This window comes from Rhipicephalus sanguineus, chromosome 2 (genome assembly GCF_013339695.2).
Source record: "Rhipicephalus sanguineus isolate Rsan-2018 chromosome 2, BIME_Rsan_1.4, whole genome shotgun sequence".
NCBI classification, from domain to species: Eukaryota; Metazoa; Arthropoda; class Arachnida; order Ixodida; family Ixodidae; genus Rhipicephalus; species Rhipicephalus sanguineus.
Genome location: NC_051177.1, coordinates 37,080,830 through 37,108,097, shown reverse-complemented (window position 1 = coordinate 37,108,097; position 27,268 = coordinate 37,080,830). Strand labels below are relative to the sequence as shown.

At 45.6% G+C, this 27,268-nt stretch overlaps 1 protein-coding gene across 1 annotated transcript; it reads left to right on the top strand.

Moving 5' to 3' along the window:
- Positions 1 to 230: 230 nt before the first annotated feature.
- On the top strand, positions 231 to 26,429 carry LOC119382750 (RNA cytidine acetyltransferase). The gene is made up of 19 exons (XM_037650582.2): positions 231 to 422; positions 773 to 864; positions 998 to 1,120; positions 1,231 to 1,402; positions 1,563 to 1,739; positions 3,077 to 3,400; positions 3,947 to 4,185; positions 4,672 to 4,769; positions 6,425 to 6,569; positions 9,045 to 9,258; positions 9,689 to 9,790; positions 11,322 to 11,396; positions 12,968 to 13,212; positions 13,974 to 14,022; positions 14,776 to 14,968; positions 16,090 to 16,262; positions 17,405 to 17,629; positions 24,006 to 24,157; positions 26,282 to 26,429. Exons 1-19 carry the CDS (start codon positions 315 to 317, stop codon positions 26,349 to 26,351), a joined length of 2,976 nt encoding a protein of 991 aa, XP_037506510.1. The 5' UTR covers positions 231 to 314; the 3' UTR covers positions 26,352 to 26,429.
- Positions 26,430 to 27,268: the final 839 nt, after the last annotated feature.

Sequence of the window (27,268 nt, the reverse complement as noted above, 5' to 3'; positions counted from 1 at the left end):
CATATGTATATAAAGTGCTCATGCGCGTCACCGCTTCCGTACAAAATGTTGCAAAACTGTTGTATAAGCAAGCTTGATGGTTACTTCTCATAAAAAAAGCTTATTATATCTATTTTGTCTCAACGTTGTATGACCTAAGGCCTACAAAGTTTTCTACGCTTATTAGAAAATAGCCCAAGTAGAGTAGAAAGAGGTATGACGTCACTCGTAAATCATGGCTCATGGCACCGTCCGTCCATCACGCTTGTTGTCGCCGCTAATAGCGTGCACGTGTAGTGTGTGTTGTATGCGGCCGCGTGCGATAAATACCAGCAATGACACGCAAGAAGATCGATAATCGGATACGTGTACTCATTGAAAATGGAGTTCACACGGGCCACCGAACGATGTTCGTCATTGTGGGGGAAAAGGGCCGTGACCAGGTAAATGTGTTCGCTACGTGTTTCTGTGCCACTCTTTCCGCGCGGCTATCATAACTGGGAGCCCGTTTTTTTTTTTTTTAAGACAAATAGTTATAGGGACTGCTTTCATTACGTTCATTTGCACTCACCTATTAACCTGTGCAAACGCAACACGGAAGTCAGTCCGTGCGCTGAGGTATCTCTACGCATGCGGAGTTGGTCGCTTCTAAAAACTGCACGCAACGCCTCTGAGAATCGAGAGCATTGTGGAAACTGTTTCGAAGGAATATCGGGGCAATAATGCAGCCTTTTTAATGCTTGCGTTGTGCTGTGCTTGTGCTAATCGATCGCCTATGTTTTTCCACGCAAAGGTTGTCATACTCCACCACATGCTCTCGAAGACGACAGTCAAAGCTCGTCCCTCCGTGCTGTGGTGCTACAAGAAGGAACTGGGATTTAGTTCGTAAGTAACGCCTCGTTTGTGATCGCATAGCCACGACACGTGAAATTCATTGTCTATTCAGTAGTACGTACGTACTGTGGATGTACTGACCTCGTGTTCACAAACATTACGCCAACTTTCATTATCTCTTTAGTCACAGGAAAAAGCGAATGAGGCAACTGCAGAAGAAAATAAAAAGTGGCAAGTTGGATGTCAATGAGGAAGACCCATTTGAGTTATTCATTGCAGCAACGAACATCCGCTACTGCTATTACCAGTAAGTCGGTGTTTCCTGGCAGCCTACGTTAAAAAGTGGAATTTGGGACTGCTGCATTCGTTAATGATATGGCAGATGCGTGGTAATGTTTGTGCGTTTCTCTTGTGTAGTGAGACTCATAAGATACTTGGAAACACTTATGGAATGTTGGTCCTTCAAGACTTCGAGGCCATGACCCCCAACATATTGGCGAGGACCATAGAGACCATTGAAGGTGGTGGCCTTGTGGTCCTGTTGCTACAGTCAATCACATCATTACGGCAGCTTTACACGCTCACTATGGTAAGTTTTCTTTGCCTCTTCCTAAACGAAATTGTTGACGTTGAGATGTCATTGCAACGTCAGTAGACTTCTCTTTTCAAAACTAATTTTTTATTAGATTGTGTGCAGGGAACAAGGGCTATAAGAAAATTCAGTTGTTTTTGACACCATTTTTCTGCAGGATGTTCATTCACGATACCGCACGGAAGCTCACAAAGATGTTGTGGGGCGATTCAATGAACGTTTCATTCTATCGTTGAGCTCTTGTGAGTCCTGCCTGGTGGTCGACGATCAGCTCAACATTTTGCCAGTGTCATCACATGCCGCAAACATAACTCCTGTATCCCGAGCTGCTGAGGTAAGCTACTCTTTACAGTGAACAAATTGTGCTTCTAGTCTTTCATGTCTACAACTGCATCTATGTGTGTTTGTGCAGTGTACATTTTGTTTATAAATTCTATCATTGCATATATTGTTCTTGCTGAGCTAATGTTTATTTTTGTTGGTAAGCACGTCACAATCTTGTTGATGGAGGGGCAGTTTGTTTTTTACAATTTTTTTTTGTGTGGCACATTTATTTGCTGAAGCAGCTGAACAAGTTGTGAGGGCTGTTCTGTAGTAAAATGCACATTTGATGTTTCTGGCAGCAAACGGTAGTAGTGCACTTGGTGAACTGAAATGCGCAATCACAGAACTCACTTTATGAAATGTGCAATTGCATTAAATACATAATATAACAGAACAAAACAAGGACAGAGAAAGATACACACAGGACACTGTGTATCTCTCTGTTCTTGTTTTGTTCCACTATATGTATTTAAGTCAAGACCAACTAGCCCAAGTTTCAGCTGCAATTGCATCTCTCTTTAATAATGACTACATTTAAGCGAGACAAGCACCTTTCTCATTCACGTAGTTCACGACACTTCCAGTGTTACCTTTTGTTGAGTCCACCAATTTGCAAGAATGTAAGGAATCATTTTCATGCAGGCAAAGAAATGTGAGCTTTTGTGAGGAAGGGATGATTTCTCTTGTATTCTGTAGTTTTCCTTGCAGCTATGCTGTTTCCTTGCAGCTTCGCGTAGCTGCAGCTACGCTTGCAGCTACGCGAAGGCTAACTTCAGTTTCTTGGTGATAAAACAAATGGCAGACACACTTTCGAACGAGCTTCAGCTGCCCCGAACCTCAACATCAACCTAAACCACATTATGTGGCAGTGTAAGAATCAATCCCCTCCTCCAAGCCTTAGTAGATATTTAGGTAGACAGGAGCTGTGGGAGGCTGCCATGCACAGCTGCAACTCCGCACTTCAGGAGGCTATCCTTAGGTGGGCTGAGGTGGTAGAGGAGGCATCCCGAGAGTAGGATTCCTCACTTTCTTCTCTCAGCCTTTTTCCTTAAGATGGGATAAATAAAGTTGTTTCTCTCTCTCTCTGTCAACATCAACTGACAAGACTTTCAGGTCACAGTTGTTTAGAGACTTGTTGAAGACGCTTCTTGATCCATAGATGCATTTTCCTTTCTAAAGGTTGTAGGACAGGAAGGAGTACCACAGAAGAACATACATCTGCATCCGTTGCTCTTTTATTGTTGTTGTTGTTGCTGCTATAAGCATAGTCTATAAACCTTTTTATCTTTTGATTGCAACGCGAGCTAACTGAGTGATTCTGATTCGATGATAAATAACTGTTCTCAGGACCAGGAGGCCCAAGAGCTGTCAGAGTTGAAGGAATCTCTGCAAGACACACAGCCACTTGGAGTGCTCATCAACTGCTGCAGCACCTGCGACCAGGCCCAAGCAGTACTCAAGTTTGTTGACGCCATTACAGAGAAGACTTTCCGGACCACCGTGGCTGTGACGGCAGCTCGAGGTCGTGGCAAATCGGCCGCATTGGGCTTGGCTGTGGCTGGTGCCGTGGCATTTGGCTACTCCAACATTTTTGTCACTGCACCCAGCCCAGAGAACTTGAAAACACTGTTTGAATTTGTCCTCAAAGGCTTCGATGCACTTAAGTATGAGGTATGCCCATCACTTCATGGAATCTTTTTGGCGCTTGTTGGGTTTTATAACGTTGAGTTTTTGTAGCATGGGGGCCATACCACTCTACACATATCCTCTAGACTCATTTGAACTCTGTACTAGCAGCATGTATTCTAGGAATGAGCAAATATTTAATTTATTAAGTAGAAATTGATTAGCTTTTGTTACCCAATGCATATTTTATTTTAGAACTTGAAATGTGGCCCTTTTTTTTAGCTGTTGAACGGGTATGGCATGATTGTTTGAGCTTAAAAACACAAATCAGCGGAACCAGTTGCTTTAACTCTCCTTCCTGTATCTTTTTTTCTTCTGACTATAATTTCAAGTTCTTTTTTAATTTTGCATTGGTGCATAAGCAATGCAACTTTTCGGTGGTAATTTTCATGTAGTTCTGTTTAGCTACTTCGCGCTGTAATTCACTGAAGCAGTTGTAGTGACCACTCAAGATGCTTAGTAGAATCCAATGGCTAGTGTTTTGTACACGCATTTGCTATCATACCTATCATGTGTGTGTTATTTTCACAGGAGCACCAGGACTACGCAGTGGTGCAGTCGACCAATCCTGAGCTGAACAAGGCGGTCGTGCGCGTGACGGTGTCTCACGAGGACCACCGGCAGGTCATTCAGTACGTGCATCCGTCGGATGCACACTTGCTTGGCCAAGCTGAACTTCTGGTGATTGATGAAGCGGCGGCCATTCCCCTTCCCTTGGTTCAGAAGCTCCTTGGCCCTTACCTGGTCTTCCTCTCATCCACCATCAATGGGTAGGCAGTGGAATACAATGTATTTTTGCATAAATGCAGTCCAAGTTTACGTGTTTGGGCTTCATGTACGGCCTGCTGGCATTCCTTGAATGTCCATGTTTTTTTGGAAGGGGTATTGGAAGCACTTGCTGGCAGGTGCAGCAAATAAGTGCATGAGCATTCACTTGCCCGCCACTATGCTGTCTGGTTTTGTATCCGCACTCGGTGGTTGTCAACCTTGCTGACATCTCGTGACGTAGTTCTGTCTGAACAGCCATGTTTGCGTTCAATGCTAGCACTGCTTGCCCCATTGTGTAGGTATAATTCACACGCAGCACTGGCTATGAGATTAAGTAGTTTTTGGAACCGTAACTTAGCAGGTGGTGCTAGACGCATGCAGTCGTCGCGATGCCGTCATAGCTTTTTTATCTGCTAGCATGCCGTGATATATACGTCAACTACGTTTGCATCCTGACATAAGCGTTTTGTGCTGCCTTTTTCTTGTAGGTATGAAGGCACAGGGCGATCTTTGTCCCTGAAGCTGATTCAGCAGCTCCGACAGCAGTCTGTTGTTGCATCAAATGAAAACAGCAAGTCCGTGGGAGGTAAGCTAATGTGGACTCTCTGGGTCTTACTTGTGCAGACAGGGTGGGAAAGGGGCCCATTGGTAACTTTTCTAATGAGATTGTGTCTGGGAACTGTGGTGCGACTGCTAGACGTTATAATGATGATAATATCGTTATTGTACCATCGCCTGTTTGAAAGGAGTGTGCAGTGGTGGCATTTATGTCTTTACTACAGTCGACGTCCGATTTCCCGGACCCTCAAGGGACCGCGAAAACGTCCGGAAAATCGGGCAGTCCGGAAAAACGAATGCACGTGAAAACGCACATTTTTGGTAGGTATTTTTCGCTGACGGAGAGGGTCACAGCCGGAGTACAAGATTCCCATAGCAATTCAGCCTATGCATTGTTTAGGTGGCTCTGAAAAGAGCCGTTTATAAAAAAAAAAATACGACGTGGCCGGCACTACCTCATAGGTCAGCACTTGGGCGCAAAGAAGTCGCTTATTTTCTTTTGCACGGTCCGCTTGCCCGCGATTATGTCTGCCTCAATTTCAGTCAACATCATGTTGCCGCTGTACACCAATGACAGTGTCATCAGTGCTCGCGTCAACTCCGTGTTCGTTGGCTGTGTAGGAGCTGGCTCTTCGTTCTCGGTGTCGGGGTCATCGGAATCCTCCGTAACTTGATGAATGATTTCGTCATCGGTCAACTCCGCACATAGCTCGAGGTCTTTGTCAGCGTCGGCGAAGCCCTCAAGGGTTATCTCGGCTGGAATCAACACGCCGCCAGCGCGCAGATCGTCGAAGGCAACGTCCGCGGATGGCAGTTCGTCATCGTCACCTACGAGGTGGCTTTGTGCGCTTCGAAGGCGCGGACGAAGACGAAGGAGCAGTCGGTGCCATTGCTGTAAACGGCGAATCCGCTCGACGAAAAGCGCAGCACGAAACAGCTAGGAACTCGGTGGATGCTGAAGGTCGGGAAACGTGATCACTGAAGGTAGCGCGCAGCAGCAAACGATCAACCGCAGACACGACCGCAGAGCTGGCACAGCTGACAAAACACGTAAACGAACACAGTGAGGTTTGGCTTGGCTAAGCTACGGCTGGCAACGGATTGACACGTGCGGTTTCGAGGTTACGGCAGCCGCGGCGCGGTGCGGCGTTGCTGCTGATGCGCGGGTTCAAGGATATGAAAATGAAAACAACCAAAATGGCGGCGTCGGTGGTGACTTTGGGTCGGCGGTTAACAGTAAAAAGTCCGGGAAATCGGATGGCGAAGGCTATAAGCGTCCGGAATTTCGGACTTTGTAATAAATTGACTCTACGGGGAACTTGACGGTGCCACAGATGAGTCCGGGAAACCAGGCATGTCCGGAATTTCGGGCGTCCGGGTAATCGGACGTCGACTGTATTAGTATTAATTTCCAGACTCGGGATGTAGCAGACAATTGAATGACTCTTTTTAACATAGGGTAAACCTCCTGACCATGTCATATGTGCTTTTAAGTTATGGCATTTGCTTGCTTATTTATTTTCTTTAAGTACCGCAATTCTTATATATGCTATGATGTTCTTATAATGCAAGATTATAGCGTAAATGGCAGTTTACCTGAATTCTCTTTGAAAACATATTTTCCTCAACTGTGCTGTCCAAGTGGAAGTGGCTTTACATTGTCATCCATGTCTTGCTTTGCAGGTCGAACTCTGTATGAGGTGTCATTGAATGAGTCCATCAGATACAAGCCTGGAGACTCTGTTGAAAAATGGCTTAACCAGCTTCTCTGCCTGGATGCATCTGTGCCCCCGGTTTCTGGCTGCCCACCACCACAGGACTGCCAACTATATCCTTGAAATTCGATATTTGAGTACTTATTGTTTAGTGTGCATACACAAGCAGGAGGATCTCTGAACGGGCAGTCATGCAAAATTTTGTTGCTTCATTCTTCTCCGTGAATAGGAGGTGGGAGGAGCGCTTGTAGAACAGGGACAGTTCTGCTAGAAATTTGGAAGAAAGTACTTTGACTATGTTTTCTTGTTTCTATGTTTGACTCTGTTCTCTGTTTTAAGAATAAGCATATTACAGTAGACTCTCGGTAAACGAAAATCTCTTAAATGAAATTGCTGCTTAAATGGAACAACTGCCTCTAACATGATTGGTTATGTGCTTGAATTCTGCGCCCCTTTTCATCTCTCAGTAAACGGAACTCTGGTTAAACGAAACATATTTTCCTGGTCTCTTCAGGTTCCATTTAACAGGAGTCTACTGTATTGTTGCATTAATGAAAACAGAGCTGAAAGGAATACTTTATCGGTCTAAAATAGCTCTCTCCGTGCTACAATGTTTTGCCCAGGCATGACCCAAAGTGGGCGAATTTTTTTTGTGAACCTTTCTTGCCAACATGCTTTAGTTCTTTCGTGAAAGTGAACTCACAGTTGCTTTCACTATATAACAGAATGTGTGCTGCCATCTACCAGCGTACGGTAAAACGCTGATATGAAGCCAGCTCATCTGAGGCAGTACGAGAAAAGGCAACCGTCGATGAGCTGAGCTGGTCTGCGACTGCTGTCACCAGAAATACGTGGATGAATCTAGGTCATCCGTGGTATGGGCGGGTTTCAGCTAGCGTTTTCATTTGGTGTCCCTTCAAGCTATCAACTGCCACACACAAATATTTCATGATAATGTCTTGCCTTCAAAATATTGTGTTGCAGCTCCTTTCTGTGTTACACCACCACATCAAACTGAAGCCCCGCCACGGTGGTCTAGTGGTTATGGCGCTCGAATGCTGACTCAAAGGTCAAGGGATAGAATCCCAGCCGTGCGGGCTGTATTTTCGATGGAGGCGAAAATGCTTGAGGCTTAGATTTAGATGCACGTTAAAGAACCCCAAGTGGTCAAAATTTCCGGAGCCCTCCACTACGGCGTCCCTCATAATCATATCGTGGTTTTGGGACGTTAAACCCTAACAATTATTATTATTCAGTCAACGACCGATTTTTCGGACTCCCTATGGACCGCGAAATCGTCCGAAAACAATAGCTTTAATGCCTCCCAGTAAAATGATCAGGCATTTTGGTGCGCGCCTAAGCTCTCGCAAATACATTCGGTACCTGCCGCGAACCCCGCTTAACTACGTGCCAACCGCCACTTGCAAGAATGCATCTCGTGATGAGCGCCGCTGATACCAGCAAAGCGCGGGATGGATTACGGCTCTCTCGCATGGAGCGTTTGGAAACGATGACGCGGAAAACAAAGACTGTGGTGGAAGAGCGGACGACTCGTCCGGCTTTTCCTGATGCGTGTACGCGTGTAAACGATGCGTACACACATCGCCGAATCTCCGCCGATACGCAACATTTGCTGCCGTGTGAAGACGATCGTTTCTAGTTGCGTGCAGCACATCGCCAACTAAGCTGACGCCATCACTGTACTGTTGCTGTATCGTACGCACGCATTTATCATGAAAGGGCTCGTGATGCGCGCTTTGTTCCTGACCGCAAACGGCCGCGGCGATGGCGAGCTGGTTTCGTCCATGAAGGCAACGCGTCTGTGCGGCGCACTTAGCGGTCTTGCACAAAGAGGCAGCATGAATGGTGGCGCGGCGCGTTTGGGTTCTCGCCTATTAAATGCGTGCAGTATGCATGCAACTGCGCTTGGCCACATGCACTACCGAGCAGTTAACTGAAGATGCTTATCGTAAGGGTTGTCGGCGATTAAGCCATACTGGCGCGTTTGCCAGCTGCCGCCATCACGCCTCCGCACATTTCCGCTGCTTATCCGTAAAGACATCGCTGCACGACGCCGCGATAGCAGCCCCTTTGAATTTCTGGTCTGCTTCACCCCATAACGCTTTGGAATTGCGGCAAAGCTGACTTTTGTACTCTGCTAATCGCAGACAGATCGACTCGTGAAAGCGTTGGTTCAAACCTAAGAGATGATAGACGCGGCAGAGGTGGGGGCTTCAAATAATGCCTTTCGGACCTGCAATTTGGGCAGAAAGTCCGAAATATCGGACGCTGAAAAGTTTCAGCGTCCGAAATTTGGGACGTTCTAATATATTGACGTCTATGGGGCGGGTGATGGTGCCGCAAAAGCGTCCGAATTTTCGAGCATGTCTGGAAAATCGGCCGTCTTAAAAATCGCCAGTTGACTGTATGTTATTATCAAACTGAAGTCTCCATCAGTTAGAGTATAAAGGTGAAGCCATTTTGCTGCTAGCCACAGCTCTAGCCTCCTTCGCATGACTAATACAATGCTGGTATAACAGCTTAGGCTAAGTGATGTCACCAGTTTTTATTCCTTGACTGCTTGGCACATTCTACGTGAACAGGGACACCCTGTTCAGCTACCACAAGGCCTCTGAGGCCTTTCTGCAGCAGGTGGTGTCCCTGTACGTGGCCTCGCATTACAAGAACTCTCCCAATGACCTGCAGATGCTGTCAGATGCACCAGCACATCATCTCTTTGTGTTATTGGCTCCAGTGCACCCAAACTCGAAGGCTCTACCACAAGTGCTCTGTGTCCTGCAGGTAACCGAGAGTAATATGAAATTTCGTTCTTGATCGTACATTAGGGCTATTTTATTCTGAAGTAGGCTGTAATGTCTAGGGGCACACCTCTTCACTTGCCAGGCATCAATGTCACTAACCACACGAAGATACAACTGTTTCCAGATCTCCCCCCCCCCCCACCCCACAGACCACACAGTGCCAAAGTATCGCAGTGCACATTTCCTTAAGCTTGCACGAGCACTCTGTTAGTGTTATTGGGCCACCTAATCAGACCACCCCTCTATCAGTGTTATCCAATCACTCTACATAGCATTATCAGACCATCTAAATTGTCTTCAGCCTTCAAGTTTCTTGTGAAACATTGCAAATATGGAAGTTCACACAAGCTTTTTGTACATTTCTCATTACTGAGCGAAACATTTCTTTCTCTCTCTCTCTTTTCTGCTAGGTTTGCTATGAAGGTGGCATATCAAAGTCAAGTGTTTCCGACAGCTTTGCTCGTGGACGGCGAGCTCACGGAGACTTGATTCCTTGGACTGTGTCACAACAGGTATGGTACATGCCTTATTGCCTCTGGAAGAAAAGTTCATCCATTGACAAGGTCTGGTCTCTGGCCTGCGGGCTTTCAGGATACTAGTAGTTCGCACGAGTACAGCCACTGAAACTAATGGTATTGTCTTAGTGATCTTGTGACAGCTAGGTGAAACTGTAAACAGTGTGTGGTGAAGAATACTGTGTACATGTTGAATCCTCGGTACAGTAAAACCTCGTTAACCCGGATCTCAGGGGACCGGCGAAAATGTCTGAGTTAACTGAATTCCGGATTATCGAATGGACCACGAAAACAAAAGGAAAATGTGCTCGGCACAGACAAACCTTTATTTCGTGAAAAACTGCATTATTTTTGTCTGCCTCGTCGTCGGAATTTGTGCTAGAACGATCTTGAAACCCATCAGGTGGTGGTGCGCACGCTCGCTGTCGCGAGAACTGACAGAGAACTCAAGGACAGCGAGGGCTTCGGCGGCCTCCTGCACGGTGCGATGTCGCGTCGGCTCATCTTGACTGTCATCGTCGGAACAGTGATTCTGATCCTTTTCAAGCACTTCCGATAATATGTCATCGTCAGTCAGCGGACCAGCAACGGCGACGTAGTCTACAATCTGGACACCACTAGGAAGGAGAGACCTATCTCCTGTCGAGAAACACCTGCGTTCATGTCATTCAATATCATCACCTTTCTTTCTAGATCATTTGCTGGCTGCTGTAGCTGCTTCACTTCGGTGACGGTCGCCATCACTGTGAAGTGCGACGGCGGCGGCAATGCGCACAAGCACAGCCGGAGAATGCAATATGCACGAGCTCGCACACTACGCGCGAAGTCACAACACGAAACCAGCAGCGTAGACACGTAGGCATAGGCGTAGACACTGGATGCTCCGGCGGCCCAAGCGCTTCCGCGGGGTGGTGACTAGTGCCACCTAGCCACTTCCCCCCTCTCATTTACTATTGTCATGATCATATCCTGCTGGAGTCGTTCGTTCAGTTTCAGTTTCTTCAAAACTCTGGTTCTGCCGTCAGTTACGGCAAGCAGTGAGTGCTTGAACCTCCAAGCCACCGAGATTGCGCGACTGAAAGCATGGAGTCCCGACTCCGGAGTTGTCCGAGTTAACTGGTGCGAGGCTAAATTCCTCCGGATTAACGAGCATTCAACACCATTCAAGTACACACAGTTTTGCCGGGACCGCGCCACGAGTCCGAGTTAACCGAATTTCCGAGTTAACGAGATTCGGATAAACGAGGTTTTACTTATTGTCAGAATTGACTGACTGACTTGACTATATATGATGAATGCTGTTACAGTATTCAACATACTGAAAAATTGCAGTGAAGTGGAATGAATCTGCTCCTAAATAGTGTCGTAAAAGTACGGAACTTTATAACCAGGTCTTCACTCCTCCTGTGATGCCTAAGCCGTAGCTGCGAACACCTTCAGTACATACAGTAAAGCTCGTACTTGGTCATGCAGTTAATGTTTCTCTCAATCTATACGTGTGCGGTCTCCTTCCCTCTTTTTTATGCAGTTTCAAGACGAAGAGTTTGCTGGTCTTGCAGGAGCTCGCGTTGTCAGGATTGCCACTCACCCGGAGTACCAAAGGGTGAATATTTTTCTCTGTGCTTGTTGTCTATCTGCTTGACCTATGCTTTTGCCACTTTATATCTTTATCTTTCTGTTGTACATGGGTAGAGCAAATGTTGGCATTAAGTTATTACATTGAGTGTGCATCTATAATAGCTGTAGTCGTATTTCTCACCAACTTTTCTTGAATCTTGCGTGGGCATCAGAGTGACATTGTGGTTTTATGTTTTGCGTGATTGTATACTTAGGCTTTTAACAGGTTAAGCAGGAGTGTGCCCTAGCTAACAAAATTAACACACATATCTCCTGCCCTTCAGAATGTATCAATGAGCCAACAAAGATTACAGCTTCTTATATTCTCATTCTTGAATGGAATTTTGGCTAAGCCAGCTTTGCAGATGTCTGCACGTGTTATCTGTTGTCACTCCCAAAGTAATAAGGCTGAGTAGATAAAGTTTTGAATTATCCCCGTATTCAGAAATGCTCCTCGACTTGAACTTGACTTGCCACTGCCTTGGGCAGCGCATTCGAAATGCATTTGTGCTGCCTTGGCACAACCTAAAGGCAGCGCGTTCGAAATGCGTTGAAGGCGTTGGCAAGTCAAGTTCAAGTGAAGGAGCGTTTCTGAGTACGGGGGTTAGTATACTAATCTGGAAAGCAGTAAAACCATGGTCACCTCAAAGTCTTTCAGCTAGGTGGTAATTTCATAAATGACAGTGCATGCTCAAAATATAGTTCTTTTAGCTTGCATACCACCAGGCACATGTCACAGGATTGAAATGTCCTACTTGTAAACATTATGATGGGGAATAGTCCAACAATGTGACATGAAATCTATACAGACTGACCAAAGGAGCAAGTGATGTCGTAAAATGTGATGCATGGTGCAACATGATGTACAGTCCTCAAAATGGATTGCTGCTCTAAATTCTACTGTGGCAAGATATTTCTAGACCCAAGTGCCAGAAGCATCAAAACTATCACAACTTTTACTGTAAAACGTTAGAGACACCAAAGAGAAACTAATCTGTTCAGTCTGATAAAGTAGTCTTTCATAACTTTGTCATCGTTGAATCTAGCACTAATGGGCTGACTATGAGATGAGAAAGCCAAGGTAGAAGTTCCTTTTTCTTAATTTGTGGTGATATGCTGTCTCGTTATGTCACTATGACATTATGGATTTCGGTACAAGATTTCAGCCCTTATGCCTCAGTAAGATTTCTTAAAGCATACTAGGCTCAATGTTTGACTTCTTTAGAATATATAATACACAGCATACTTAATACTAAAAAATTAATTGGGCCTATGCAAGTGGCATCGAACTTGTAAATGGCCGAAGACGCAGGTCACATTAGCGTCAGTTTCTACCATGGCTGCAGACAAGAAATAATACAGAAGCACAATTTACAAGCTACAGAAAGCACCAGTCACCCACCTGAGTGCTCGGCCTGTGTTGAGTCGCACACGCTGGCATCATTTACGGTGATGGCACCCGTGTTTGTACTTTCGTGTTAACAACCAAGTAAAATGTAACATTCTGCTGGGAGCATTCGTGACCACACTTTATTCGGCAAACTATGGCCCTTACAGATGGGCTACGGACTGCGTGCCTTGGAGCTTCTGACAGAGTACTACCTGGGAAACATCCCAAGTCTCGAGGAGAAGCCAGACACGGACCTAGATAGTGTGCCACTGGCTGAAGAAGATGGGGAAGGCATAGAGCGCCTGGAGCCACGCAAGGCACTGCCACCACTGCTGCTCAAGCTGAGCGAGAAGCGAGCTGAGCAGCTCGACTACCTGGGCGTCTCGTATGGCCTCACGGCTGACCTGCTGAAGTGAGTGTGGAACCGTGAACATTTTTTAAAACTGGCTCCTGCATTAGAATAATCATTTGCTTTGTTGTCAGTAGCCTCCGGGAGGAGTTATAAATTGGATTGTGCAGGCCAGTACCGATAGCCAGTGTGTGATCCAATTTGCACCTTCTTTCCAAGGACCTAACGCAGTGGTCTAGTAGTTATGGTGCTTGACTGCTGACCCAAAGGTTGTGGGATCAATTGCCGGTCATTTCAGCTGCGTTTTGATGGAGGCAAAATACTGGAGGCCTGTGTGTTTAGATTTAGGTGCACGGTAAAAGAACCCCAAGTGGTCGGAACTTGCGGAGCCCTCCATTACAGCATCTCTCAAAATCATATTGTAGTTTTGGGACGTAAAAGCCGAACACGTATTATTATTATTATTACTTCTTTCCAAGGCTTCTAGTAGGCACAGGAATGGCGTTTGGCCATATGCTGCTGTTTCTATGTTCCAGCTACTTTTGTCCGCACTAGCTCATACAAAAAAAGAAAAAGAGAGAGAGAGAGAGAAAGTGTTCTGTTTGGCGGTGGTACATCGTAGCTAATTGTGTAACTTCTTTTGTAAATAAGCATTGCGTTTCACTATTGTTTCTCATTTGTTGTCATGTGTGTTCACACTAAATACTAAATCAGGTGGGTCTTGCTGCACAGCACAGTGGTGGCATTCATAACCTTTTGTTTTTGTTCCTATGAGTTTCGTATGCACAGTTCTTGAGCAAATGCATTTGTTTGTTTTTTCTCAGGTTTTGGAAGAAAGCAGGTTACATTCCTGTATATGTCAGACAAACCCCTGTGAGTACATCAGCATCAGCTTTTCATTTGCCTACATTATATACCTTATCAGCTGTTGTAGCACGTGAGAAGATTTTAAAAATAACATTAAATAAATAGTAGCAGGAAGAAAATATGTAACGGCTCAACTATTATAATGACTACTGCTAGCATTTCGTTTATACTTGAAATTCATTCAAGCTGTATCTTAAAGTTGTAGTCGAGTTAATTAATGTTTTGTAAGCACTCTGTTAGTCTTCCTGAACTTTTAGCTCTCCTTTGCAGTGCTTTTGTTTTATTTTTGCATGACTAGACAAGTTCCTCATCTATAGTTTTCTTATTCCTCATTTCTAACCACTTGAAACTTTTTTCTGAAAATGTACTCTTAGAGGCCAACCTAAACAGTGCGATATATTGGACTATGTAGGAAAGGCTAGTCTAAGATAGTTTAGATGTGAAGGCTCCTCCATGGAAATTTTATATTTGAGATTGAAATCTAACTTGGATGGGTTTGATTTAAAAAATTTTTTTTACAATTTTGCAAAAATTTTGAAAAAAGAGGTATTAGTATTTGAGAAGGAGCCTTATAAATGTTGCTTTTATAATGTGTAGTACTACTGCTAATTTAAAACCAGGCTAGACAAAGTAAAAATTTGTTGCAGGTGGCCTTTAAGCTTGCACTTTCTCACTGTACAAATGGGTCCGATTCTTAATGTACCTGCTTTTAAGTCCCGCCCCCTTCTTATTTCTTGTACGACTTGCTTTGATGTTCAGAATGACCTGACAGGGGAGCACTCGTGCATCATGCTCAAGTGCCTGCAAGAAAGTGCTCAATGGCTGCCAGAACTGTGGAAGGACTTCAAGCGCCGCTTCCTCTTTCTTCTCGGCTACCAGTTTCGAGAGCTGGCACCGGCCACCGCTCTTAGTGTGTTGCGAAACCCTGTCGATGACGCCATTCCAGCTACTGGTGAGACCTTCTAGAATTAACTCTTGAAGAGCTGGCTTTAATTTTACAGAGCACGTAATTTCTGCTGCGCATGCTCACCTTGCTCACTGCTGCATGGGTTTGTCTTTCCTTTTTGTCAGCTACAGCAGGAAACACTGATTTTTGTGTCCTTAAAGCAGAACGTTACATTGTGCACTTTACGCTTAAAAATATATGATAAGGTAGCCTGGCAACATTGTAGATGGTCAATGCAGTGAGACTAGTGAGGAACGTATGCAAAGCTAACAAGCTGTCATTCTCCCTTTTCTCTACAATTTGTATGCTATGCAGAGATGCTTGTGCACTTAAATTTAAAAAGGCACTAACACAAAAATTCTGGCCTTGCGTTTTTTTGCTGCAGTGTGTTGCTTAGCGCCTGTTAGTCATAACACGGCACATCGTTTGCTGCTGTGTGCGATAGATAATTACAGGCTTCTCATTACCGACCACTCTCAGTTTCGGTTTGAGAGAACTCCAAAAACGACAAGCCGCCGGCTGCAACTATCACCACGTAGCGTATGCAATGCTCGACCACGTCAGCACACAGAACTGTGACGCACTTCCACATGGTACGCATCAAGAAGTCCGTTTGAACAGGAAAGAGGACAGCATTGTTGCCAAACACAAAACTTTCAACGCTTGCGCCGCGGCCACGGACTGGCGAGCAGCTGCCGCGCAGTACTCTGCTGGAGCAAATGCGGCAAAAAAAGAATGGTGGCTATGGTCATCATAACTTGTTGTATTGACTGCAGGTGATGTGAGGCAAGTTGGGGGGTCACTGTGGGTCACTTCCGAGGGGGGGTGTGTGTGCTCGATCGCGCACACAAACTTCAAAATTCATGTAAAATACCTTCCAAGCTATGTCCGCTGTTGATAGTTTGCAGATGATATACGCATGTTCACGGGAATCGATCCCACAGGCTATCTCGGCCGTGAAATTTTGTGTCGTACCCCTTTAAGTGCATGTCAAAGAATCCCAGGTTGCAGAAGTTATGTGAAGTACTCCGGTACTGCATGGTTCATGATCATATCGTAGTTTAGGCACATAAGATTTCAGTACATATTAAAATCTTTTTTTGTGCTTTCCTACTGTTACCTTGCAGCTCTGACCCTTGAGGAAGTGGAGCGTCTCTTCTCGGTGTATGACATCAAACGATTGGAGTTGTACTCGCAGAACTTGGTAGATCACCACCTCATCACCGATCTGCTTCCAACACTGGCACAACAGTACTTCCTCAAGACTCTTGGGGACATGCACCTCTCAGCCGTACAGTCTGTGAGTCCATATTTTACACTTGCTACTCGACAGCAGGTTCTCGAATGTCGTTGTGTAGTTAGATGTTTGTATGTAGCTTGCATGGTACGCTGTTTTCTATTGACTTCATTCAGAGTGCAATAACTAAGTGGATTTTCCTGATTGGTGTTAGTTTGAGGGCCATCAAAATTAAGTGTAATGCCCACGTAAATCCACTAAACTGAGCATTTGTTTGTTTCCATTTGGCACAAGGAACTTGAACTTCTCGTAAAATGCTGAGCAAGTGCCCCCTCCCCCCCCTACGGTAAAGGATAATCCGACCAGATTTGGAGGGGGAGCGCTTGCTCGGTCCCGGACCGAAATTCAAGATGGCGGCGGGAGAGCCACTAAAAATAAGAAAATGCCCATCCATGTTTCTAATGAAATGCTTTGTTTATTTACTGTTCTTATTACCCATCGTCACTGTCAAACCATTGAAGCAGCGACCGGTTTGACCAATATGCGACCGGCCGCATGGCAATGAAACTTCATAAAGATTAGATACACATTCAGTGTACTCATTCTTGTGGTTCATTTTACACAAGCGATGCTTGTCTTGAAAAAAAAAAAGTGGCCGCATGGGAGGTAGGTGGGAGGGGGGGGGGGGGCTTGCTTGGTCACTGGCGCTCATTTCAGATCTCCCGAAAAAGGGAGGGGGCCGCTTGCTCGGCATTTTACGGTATGAATTTAGTGATACTAGCAGGTTGGCCTAGCTTGCTTCCTTTGTGGTCTACATTGCACATTGCAAAAGGTTGTTAATCACTATAGTTATTTGCTGTAGTGAGAAGAACGCTGGTGCAATGAAGAACACTGGTGCAATGTCACTCAATAATAGGAGACTTGAGCATATGAGTGAAGGAAAAAGATATCCACGAGAAGTTATGATCGTAGTGTGACATTATGAGTGCCATACTATAGTACACTATAGTACTGTACTATACTACACTACACTACACTACACTATACTATACTATACTATACTATACTATACTATACTATACTATACTATACTATACCATACTATATTATAAAATGGAAATGAGAAAAAGACATCCCATTGAATTATGGTGAATACAGATAAATGTTCAAAACTCCTTTCGCCTGTGTGTCTCTGATTGCTACAGGCCATCCTGTTGAGCCTGGGGCTTCAGCACAGCACTGCGGATGCCTTGGCCAAGGTGCTCGATCTACCATGTACCCAACTGCTGGGCCTCTTCAACAGGGTAATGAGGAAGTGCTCCCAGTTCCTGCGCGGTGTGCTTGAGAAGACTCTCGATGAAGCACTGCCACGTACTACGGGTGCCGCTGCCAACCTGCAGCCTGTGCTACAGTCTCTCAACGAAGAACTCGTGAGTGGTGACCATAGTGGCAAAACGTTGACAGCTTGAAATTTTGTAGTTTTCGTAGGGCCCTTTATCAGGGTGCGCACAGGTCCTTGAAATCCTTGAAAACCCTTGAAATCGGAAATTTCGTTTTCAATGCCTTGAAAGTCCTGGAATTTCGTTCCGGTCCTTGAAAACCCTCGAATATTGGGGATTTTGTCAGGGTCGGATTGCACGACTTGCAATTCACAGCAGTTGAGCGTGGTGCCGTGCAAACTTCATTGCTTATCGTGTTCCGCGACACCGCGATTGCGACGTCGAAGTCAGACACGGTCAAACCACCTGTATTAGATTGGTGAGATCGAGGCATGCGCACACACTGATCTCCACTAGGAGGAGCTGGATGGCGCATCAAGCACGCGGGCGTGAAGCCACTGGAAGCCGCTGTTTTTGTCCCGGAAGAGAGCTTTTCTCTTCTTTTTTTAAAGAAATACCTGCCTGTAGCGCAGTAAACTGTACGAATCGACCGGAAAAGTCGTCAGGGAAGACATTTCATGCGTAAGTACCTCAAAGTCGCATTACTTTTTACGCATTTTGTACGTTTCAGCACTCCGCCATATCCGGACGGTGTCGGCACGGCGTCTGTCATCTTTCGTGTAGCGTTCGTCGGCGTTTAAAGTGAGGCGTAATCGCAGAGTTTGAAAAATAAAAAAGAAAAACAATCATAACAACAGCTGCCACCCGAGAATATTGGAATTGCGCGAATGAGACGGACAGAAGACGCCAGCTTCCGGGACAAACAGGGGACCTTCTGGTGGCTTCACAAGCGCCCGCCTCGCAGAGCGAGAATGCGCCGTCTAGCCATTTTTAATGGAGGTCAGTGTGCGCGCACCTGCAGCACCATTTTTTTTTATCTGGCTTGGTTTGGTTTCGGTTGGCCAGAAGCCATAAGCTGATGGCCACAGTGAGGCTACAGCATCTTGAGCTCTCCAGAAAAAAATAAAAGTTGCACGAATGCGCTTGTTGCAGTAGACTTTACTACTGTTTGAAATGTTTTCTTTTGGCTTCGGTTTTAGTGGTATCCCACAGCAACCCGCTAAAAAAAAATACAGCACACTCTCACTAGCCTCAGCCACCTCAGCAGCATCTGTTGGCCACATTGTGCGCTGTGTAGCTTGTCAGTACTTGCTCGTGCTCCGGTGGTGTTTTGTTTTGCACGTGTCGGTTGCGGCGCGCGTTGAATTCCGCATGATCGTGCATGCAGGTGGCATAATTTGGAGTCATTTCTGGGAAATGTAACTTCCAGAGCGCTTGGCTAGGCAACGATGATTATAAGCGTTGGATTGCGCCGGATATACATCTGACCCCCACCGTGCAAAATGCACATTGTGCAAGAAGACCTTCGACATTGCTTCTATGGGCGAATCTGCTCTCAAGAGCCACGCAAAAAAGTACAAAGCACTGTGGAATTATGAAAATGGCAGCTGGAAACTTGATGCAGACCTACCTGACAGCAAGCACAAGTGAGCGGCCCACTAGGTCGGCTCCATCCCAAGCGACCGATCCAAGCAGCGCCTGCAAGTCGCACGAGGTGGTTACCGATGCGGAAATTCTGTGGACAGTGAAAGTGATTACCTCCCACTACTCGTACAGATCGTCGGCACAAACCGGCGACTTGTTCAAGCGGATATTTCCTGACAGCGAGGTGGCTAAATCATTTTCTTGCAGCGAGAAAAAATGTGTGCATGTTGCGTGCCATGGACTTAGGCTATTTTTCTTGTCGTGCTTGCAAGAAGAGGTACAGAAGTCTGAATATTACATCGTGCTTTTCGACGAGTCAATGAACGACTTCCTGCAAGAAAAGCAAATGGATGTGCATGTGCGATATTGGGACTCCTCACACAAGGTGGTCACTAGGTACTACACCTCCGCTTTCATGGGGCACTCCACGGCAGACGATATGCAGGAGATACTTCTGAAGGCTTTGGAGCCTTTGCCACTTGGCAAGATTCTTCAGATCTCTATGGACGGGCCGAATGTGAACCTAAAGTTTTTCAGGAACATGCAAGCTCATTTTCAGAAAAACCATCAGGTCTAATGTGTCGACTTGGGGACGTGGGGGACATGTGGCCTCCATACTGTCCATAATGTCTACAAAGCAGGTGTTGCAGCCTCTAAGTGGGTCATCGACATTCTGCTGTCACGCACGAGTGCACTCTTCCATGACTCGCCTGCACGAAGGGATGATTTTTCAACCCTGACTAACCAGAACAAATTTCCTCTGCCATTTGTGTCCCATCGATGAATGGAAAACACAGTTGTGATTGAGAGAGCTTTGCTTCTTTGGAATGATATGAAAAAATGTGTGGAGTCCGCAAGAAGCAAGCCGGTGAGCTTACCGAAGTGTGCATCCTTTGAAGATGTGAATAGCTTTTGTCGCAACTCCTTGACGCTGGCAAAACTGAACTTCGCCCTCTGTGTCGCATCGATTATTCAGCCATTCTTAAAAGACTTTCAGTCCAACAAGCCCGTGATCTTCTTTCTTGGGAGAGACCTTGAAAGTATTGTGCGGAAGTTCCTTTCAAAATTCATGAAAGCCTCAGTGTTGTCGTCATTGGGAGGAGTTGGCGGTCTGCTGAGGGTGGAGGTTGATAACCCCATTAACCACGCTCCACATGAAAAAGTGGATATTGGTCCCAAGTGTGAACAAGCACTGAAGGATTCAAAAGCTAGTGCAAAGGATGCATTTGAATTCAGAATGGAGTGCAAACAATTTTTGGCAGCTGTGACCAAGAAAATACTGGAACGAAGTCCTCCGAAGTCATCTTTGGTTAGAGACCTGTCCTCTCTAGACCCACGGCTCATGTGCTCAAAGCCGGATCAGTGCCTGGTGGGCCTAAGGAAGGTGCTAGACACCTTGACCATGGCAGGAAGACTGAGCGACTGCCGGCGGGAATGTGTACTTTTAGAGTACTCCGAAATGCTGGAAGAGTTTAAGCAGTAGCTTCACCTCTTTGAGAGGAGCGTTAGCAGGCTGGATGAGTTCTTTCGCGAACTCTTGAGCTTCCATCCCTCCTACAAAGAGCTATGGAAAACAGTCAATCTCCTTCTTGTTCTTAGCCATGGACAAGCAAGTGTTGAACGGGGGTTTAGTGTCAACCGCCAAATCTCCGTAGAGAACTTGAAGGGCTTGTCGTATATTTCACAGTGTATCATATGCACGGTGTAAGAATATTCAGGTGTTGACACTGCGCACGCCTAGGCGGCCAGAAAATGTTCGGTCGTCGGTCCATTGAGCGGTGCGCCATCTAATGGCTTGAGGCGGAGATGCGCCCGCGAGTAGCCGAATCACGGTTGTGCTGCGTCATCGCCGCCGCGCTCTCCGTGCCCTCTCCTGCTGCTCTCTCGACTTCGCCCCTCGACGCCGCTTGGCAGATGCACATTATCCAGCAAAGTGGCACAGAAAAATGCACATTATCAGCAGCATGCGCATTGCTATGGAGACGACTGCCCTGCTTTTCGTAGCACCCTCCAAGACGGCGCCGATGAAACTGCAGGTCATCTGAACATTATCTGGACACGCGTGGATTGCGGTTTCCCATGCGTTGGGGGAAGAGTGTCATCACCTGAGTATATTCTTACACCGTGGTCATATGTGACTCAGTGGAGAGGGCAGGTGGCATTTTAAATGTTGCCATAACAAAAGAGCTCAGATTGGCTGTGTTCGCAGCGAGGCAGCACTATAGGGAACCTGCGCTGGAGTTTCCGCGGACAGGGTGCGCCGCCCTGCCGGGAACGGCCGGAAACACTCGGGCATACAAACAAATACGAGTGGCCGCTAACGTGAACCATGCCCCCGTGCGCGATCATCAAACGAGGAAAAAGAAGCGTCTGAGACCAGCGGTATTGTTGTATTCACAAATGCCACAATCAAAAATGTCTTTAATAACTGAAAAAAAAAATATTCCAGAGCATAGTTGACTCCCTTCGGCCTTGCTTTCCACTGATGCACATGGGTTGGCGCTCTGGAAAACATCACAGATCTTTTATTTGAAACTGGCCTTGAAAAAGTCAAAGCACATGACAGCTTAGGTTGCGTAAGCATCGCGCCGTACATTAAACATACCGTATTTACTCGATTGTAACATGACCACGATTGTAACGCCAGGGATGACATGTCCAGCAAGAAAAAAAAATAAAATTTCGGTATTCGATTGTAACGCGAGGGTCGACTTTAGGTTGCAAAAATCCAGAAAAAAAAACTCGCGTCACATTCAAATAAAACGGTATTATACGTCCCTGTCATGTGCACAGCTCTACACCGGTTACAAGTCCATGACCGCTAGAAAAACCGTGTTGTCTACGCATGTTTCATTGCTGATCACACACTGCATGTCAAACTCGGAACCACCACGAAGTCAATTAGCACTAGGTTCCTCAAAGGCATTTTTTTAAAGTATCAGGCTTAGACGACGCCCGATCGCAAGTTTGCAAACGGTCTGCAGACGATGGCGAGTCGACGTCGTTAAAGCACGAGACCTGCGACATGTTTGTATTTCCGCTAACACCACTGATCTCCACTTTACACCGGCCTTTTTACATTTATTTCGCGCTTCACCGTCAACTTCAAAAACGTTGTTTGTAAAGACTGCGATACGAACATTTAGTGGGCACATGAAAGCCGTTAAAAATTTTTAACGGCTTGCATGTGCCCAGTAAATGCTCATATCGCAGTCTTTACACTGTAAAGTAAAGCGTGCAGCGAAACAGCTTCTGTAATATACTACGAGAGCTGTACTACAGATTACGTAATTGTGATATGCTCGCTCAAAACAGCTGTAACTCACTGAGCCGAATGTTCTCAGTGCTGCCTGAGGGACTAATTTTATTTCAAAGCGGGCGCACAACGAGCACACTGCATACACTGTCGAGCTTGCTAGCGCTATTTGAACACACTTACCTGTAAGTTTACGTCGTGCGGTGCTTGGCACTTCGCCGAAAGGTCACAAGCGCTGTCTCTTCGAAAAACAGCTTCTTCCACGTCATAGACATACTTCTCATTGCCAATGACAGCTTCCATCGTTTCGACAGCACACTCTCGCGAAGGTACCCGTCCGCACACATCAGCGGAGAATAATTGGTGGCATCGCTGCTCGCCCGCTGCGCCACAGTGCAGCGAAGTGTCCCGATCTTCGCTAGTCTAGCGCGTATCCAAAGTACCTACAAAACGACGCACATCGAGCAAAAGCCGCGGTAGTGTCGAATGACGTTCAGCATGCGTTTGAACTGGTTTGAACGTGCCACGAGGTATGTGAGGGCACATTGAAACGTGCCGTCGTACGCCTCGCGGCGGCTTTGTATTACTGGTTGTTTCTCAACTAGCTCGCCAGGGCGGCGCAGCTTGTACATTTTAGGCGCGCCACCTGGGCAGCGCTGGCTACCCATGGTGCACACTTAGAATCAGAAAAGAAAAAGGGCCAAGAAAATGCTAATCAAACAAAAAGACGCTTGATTATGGAGGAACTTGAATGTATGCAGCCGAAGAGGAAGAAACTGGAAGCAGTTGTTGCTGATTTGATAACCTCAGCTGATGGCTTTGCTGAAAAGGCAGAAGCGACTGGGGACATCAGACATGTAGTGAAATCCAACAGCCTGCGAAAGACTGCGAAAGTTAAGACCGATGAACTTTGCAGCATTAAGACACAAATAGAAAAAAAACTGAAAGACATGCCCTGAGCCTCAGAGCTTCTAATGTAGTGAAACTGTGCAATAAGTGAAGTGGATATCATTTGTGTTGTGCAATAAAATTTACCGTTAACTACAATCGTGTTCCTTAAATTTTTTGGAAGGTCCTTGAAAAGTCCTTGAATTTTTCTCTTGGAAACCTGTACGAACCCTGCTTTATACATCTCTGTTTAATTTGCATGCAGTTTTCATTGCTGTTTATCATGCAGAGATGCTTCTTCTCAAGAGTGACTGATAATTCAAGGGCTATAAAGTTTTTTGAGTGTTTAGTCTTATAGATCTTGTAAATACAGTCCACGTCTCTCTTCATTTTGCTTATAAAAATATATAATCATTAGATAACTTCAAGACCTGTAGGGAGCTTTAGAAGGGAGAGTTTGTCTCAGGAACTTCACACTCAAATATCAGGACATCACATGCTCTTCAGTAAGTACATTTTTAAAGGGTTTTTGTTTTGTCATAAAAACAATAAAGGCAGGCAAGTGGTTCTTGTCATTACATATTTGAGACATGAAAGGGAAATGCTGTTGGGAAGTTTCGCCCATGAAAGTGACAAGTACTTCGTTTCCTGAATAAATGTGTTCGCAAGGCTTGCATTTTCATGTCTTCTTATTTATTACCCCTTTACCATTTCGCTTCATTCACATTGTCCTTGCAGGCCGGTGCAGCCAAGGAAATTGAGGATCGACAGAAGAGGGAGCTGAAGAAGTTGCAGCAGATGGATCTCAGTCAGTACAGCATTAAGGGCTCCGAGTCTGAGTGGAAGAGTGCTCTGGAGCAACCTGGCAAGCAACTTGTTAGTATAAAGAGGTACGTGTTCTGCAACATGATCGGCGCGTCTTTCTTCCCGTTGTTAGTACTATGTATCGGTGAAACACCCAATGTGTGGTGTTTATTGCCTGACGACATTACAGTACAGCCTTTAACCAGAATAGCAGAGAACTTTATTTTGCTGAGACATCATCCGTGAAATATTGTATAATATTTTGTAGAAATGCATTTTTTTCACAGCACACAAGATTGGTCATGAACTTTTCGTCTTAATAATGTCTGTGTGTTTTTTTAAAAGTTATGAAGGGGAAGGCAGCCAGGGTATGTATCAGAAAAAACTGCTGACATTTTGCCAAATGACAGTGAAGGAAAGGAAAGCATAGGGGAAGTTACCTGTGGCATTGGTTATAAAATGGTAAGGTAAAAGTAAATGAAAGTGGACGAAAGAACAACCTGCTGCCGGTAGAAATTAAAGCCCTCATCTTTCACATTACATGCCTGATGCTCTACTAATGGAGCTATGACAACGACTGGCCTTAAATCCCCTTAGAGTTTGGTATGTTTTGGGTCAACTGATTGTAAAGCTCCTAACATTTTTTTTTGTGCTGGATTTATTGTTTGGCACATGGAAATATTTTACAGCAATAAATTTTGGGGAAGGGTAATGCATAAGGATCTACGATACTTCTACATAGGGGTTGGTTGTTAACCGATGTTAGGGCCAATAAAATATATCCTTAAAGGATGAATTAGTAGGGTTGCATTGAAATTGGCCGCAATACAGTCAACTGCCGATTTTTCGGACGCTCGATTTTCCGGACATGCTCGAAAATTCGGACGCTTTCGTGGCACCGTCACCAGCCCCATAGACGTCAATGTATTAGACATCCGAAATTTCGGATGCTGAAACTCTTCCGCGTCCGATTTTTCGGATTTTCTGCCCAAATTGCAGGTCTGAAAGCCATTATTTGAAGCCCCCACCTCTGCCGCGTCTATCATCTCATAGAACCAGCGCTTTCGTGAGTCGATCTGTTTGTGACAGTAGCAGAGTCAGAAAGTCAGCTTTGCCGCAATGCCAAAACGTTATGGGGTGAAGCAGACCAGAAATTCAAAGGGGCTGCTATCACGGCGTCGTGCGGCGATGTCTTTACGGATAAGCAGCGGAAATGCACGGAGGCTTGATGGCGGAAGCTGGCAAACGTGCCAGTACGGCTTAATCGCTGACAACGCTTACGATGAGCATCTTCAGTTAACTGCCCGGTAGTGTATGTGGCCTAGCGCGGATGAATGCATACTACACGCATTTAATAGGCGAGAACCCAAACGCGCCGTGCCGCCATTCATGCTGCCTCTTTGTGCAAGACCGCTAAGTGTGCCGCACGGACGCGTTGCCTTCACGGACGAAACCAGTTTGGCATTGCTGCGCCCGTGTGTGGTCAGGAACAAAGTGCGCATCACCAACACTTTCATGATAAATGCGTGCGTACGATACAGCAACAGTACAGTGACGGCGTCAGCTTAGTTGGCGATGTGCTGCACACAACTAGAAACGATCGGCTTCACACGGCAGCAAATGCTGCATATCGTCGGAGATTCGGCGATGTGTGTACGCATCGTTTACATGCGCACACGCATAGGGGAAAGCCGGACGAGTCGTCCGTTCTCCCGCCACAGTCTTTGTGTTCCGCGTCATCGCTTCCAAATGCTCCATGCGAGAGAGCCGTAATCTATCCCGCGCTTTGCTGGTATCAGCGGCGCTCATCACGAGATGCAAACTTGCAAGTGGAGGTTGGCACGCAGTTAAGCGCGGTTTGCGGCAGGTACCGAATGTATTTGCGAGAGCCTGGGCGCGCACCAAAATGCCTGATAATTGTACTGGGAGGCATTAAAGCTACTTCGGACGTGGCTGTGGCGATTTGACCGCTTGAGTGGAATAAAAAAGCATGAATTCGTTTTTTTTTTGACTGCCCAATTTTTAAGACAATTTTGCGGTCCCTAGGGAGTCCAAAAAATCGGACGTTGACTGTATTTTCTCCAGCCATGCATAGTGTCAAGGTGCCAGTGCTTCTTGCTTCCTTCGCTCTATATTGACAACTTTTCGGTGCTTCCAATGTGATTTTAACATGTTAATGAACTGAATCGCAACCTTCTCTCAAATTGCAGCATCAACAAACGTCCTCAGGAGACAGAAACACAAGAGAAACAGCATAAGAAGAAGAAGAAGAAAAAATGAGTGCCATTGTTAGGAGTGGCGCATTCAAATCAATGTACAGTAAACCACATTAAACCAGCTGCGCCTTCTTGTGTGTTTCTTGCATCGGTGACATGTTACGAAAAAAGAATTGAAAGCTTGATTAGTTTGTTTTGATTCATGTTGAAATAATAGTAATAGTAAATGGAATGCAATGATAAACACTGCAGGCAATGTGGTGTCATGCGTTAACGTGCACTTGTGTTTTGTAGTTTGATCCCCTGGGTTGCCTAAGGCTATTTTGAATTCTTTTGAACCAGTGCTTATGCATATAAAATTCAGAGCTCCGTAATATTACGATGTCAATTATTTTTCTTTTATTTTGACTGTTTTGCTAGTTGTCTCCTGCTAACTGGAGCTGGCATGTTCTCTTCTTGCAAAAGCAGTTTATTTGTGCCCACTGTTGCAGCAGCTGTTCAGGGGCATTCAGATGTCATTATGTGAGAAGTGTCCCTGCACCATACTAAACATCAATGGACGGCGCTGTTGAATGAGGTAGGGATTGCTGTACGCTTGTAAGCACTTCTGTAGTGGCTTGCATGGTTTGTGCCTTGTTGCCTACTGCCTTTGCTTTTTTGAAATGTTTAGCTGCAAGCTAGTGGCAATGAAGCAAAGTGTTTTGTCTTCATGCTTCATTTCCCTGGTGGCACTTTGGAGATTAAGCGGTGAGTGTGTGACAGCCAACAAATATGCTGTGTGTAATTTCCTTGGCCCTGTAGTGAATATCAAAAGTGGAAGGAGTTAAAGAAAAAAAAAATCTGCCCACTAATTATTTATTGATCTTTACATAATGAATTGTAAAAGAAAGTATGGTATCCGTCCGACTAATCAATAGTTTGGTAAGAAAGTGGTGTAAGTACTTGCTACCCAACTACTGATTAGTAGGATGGAGCATAGTG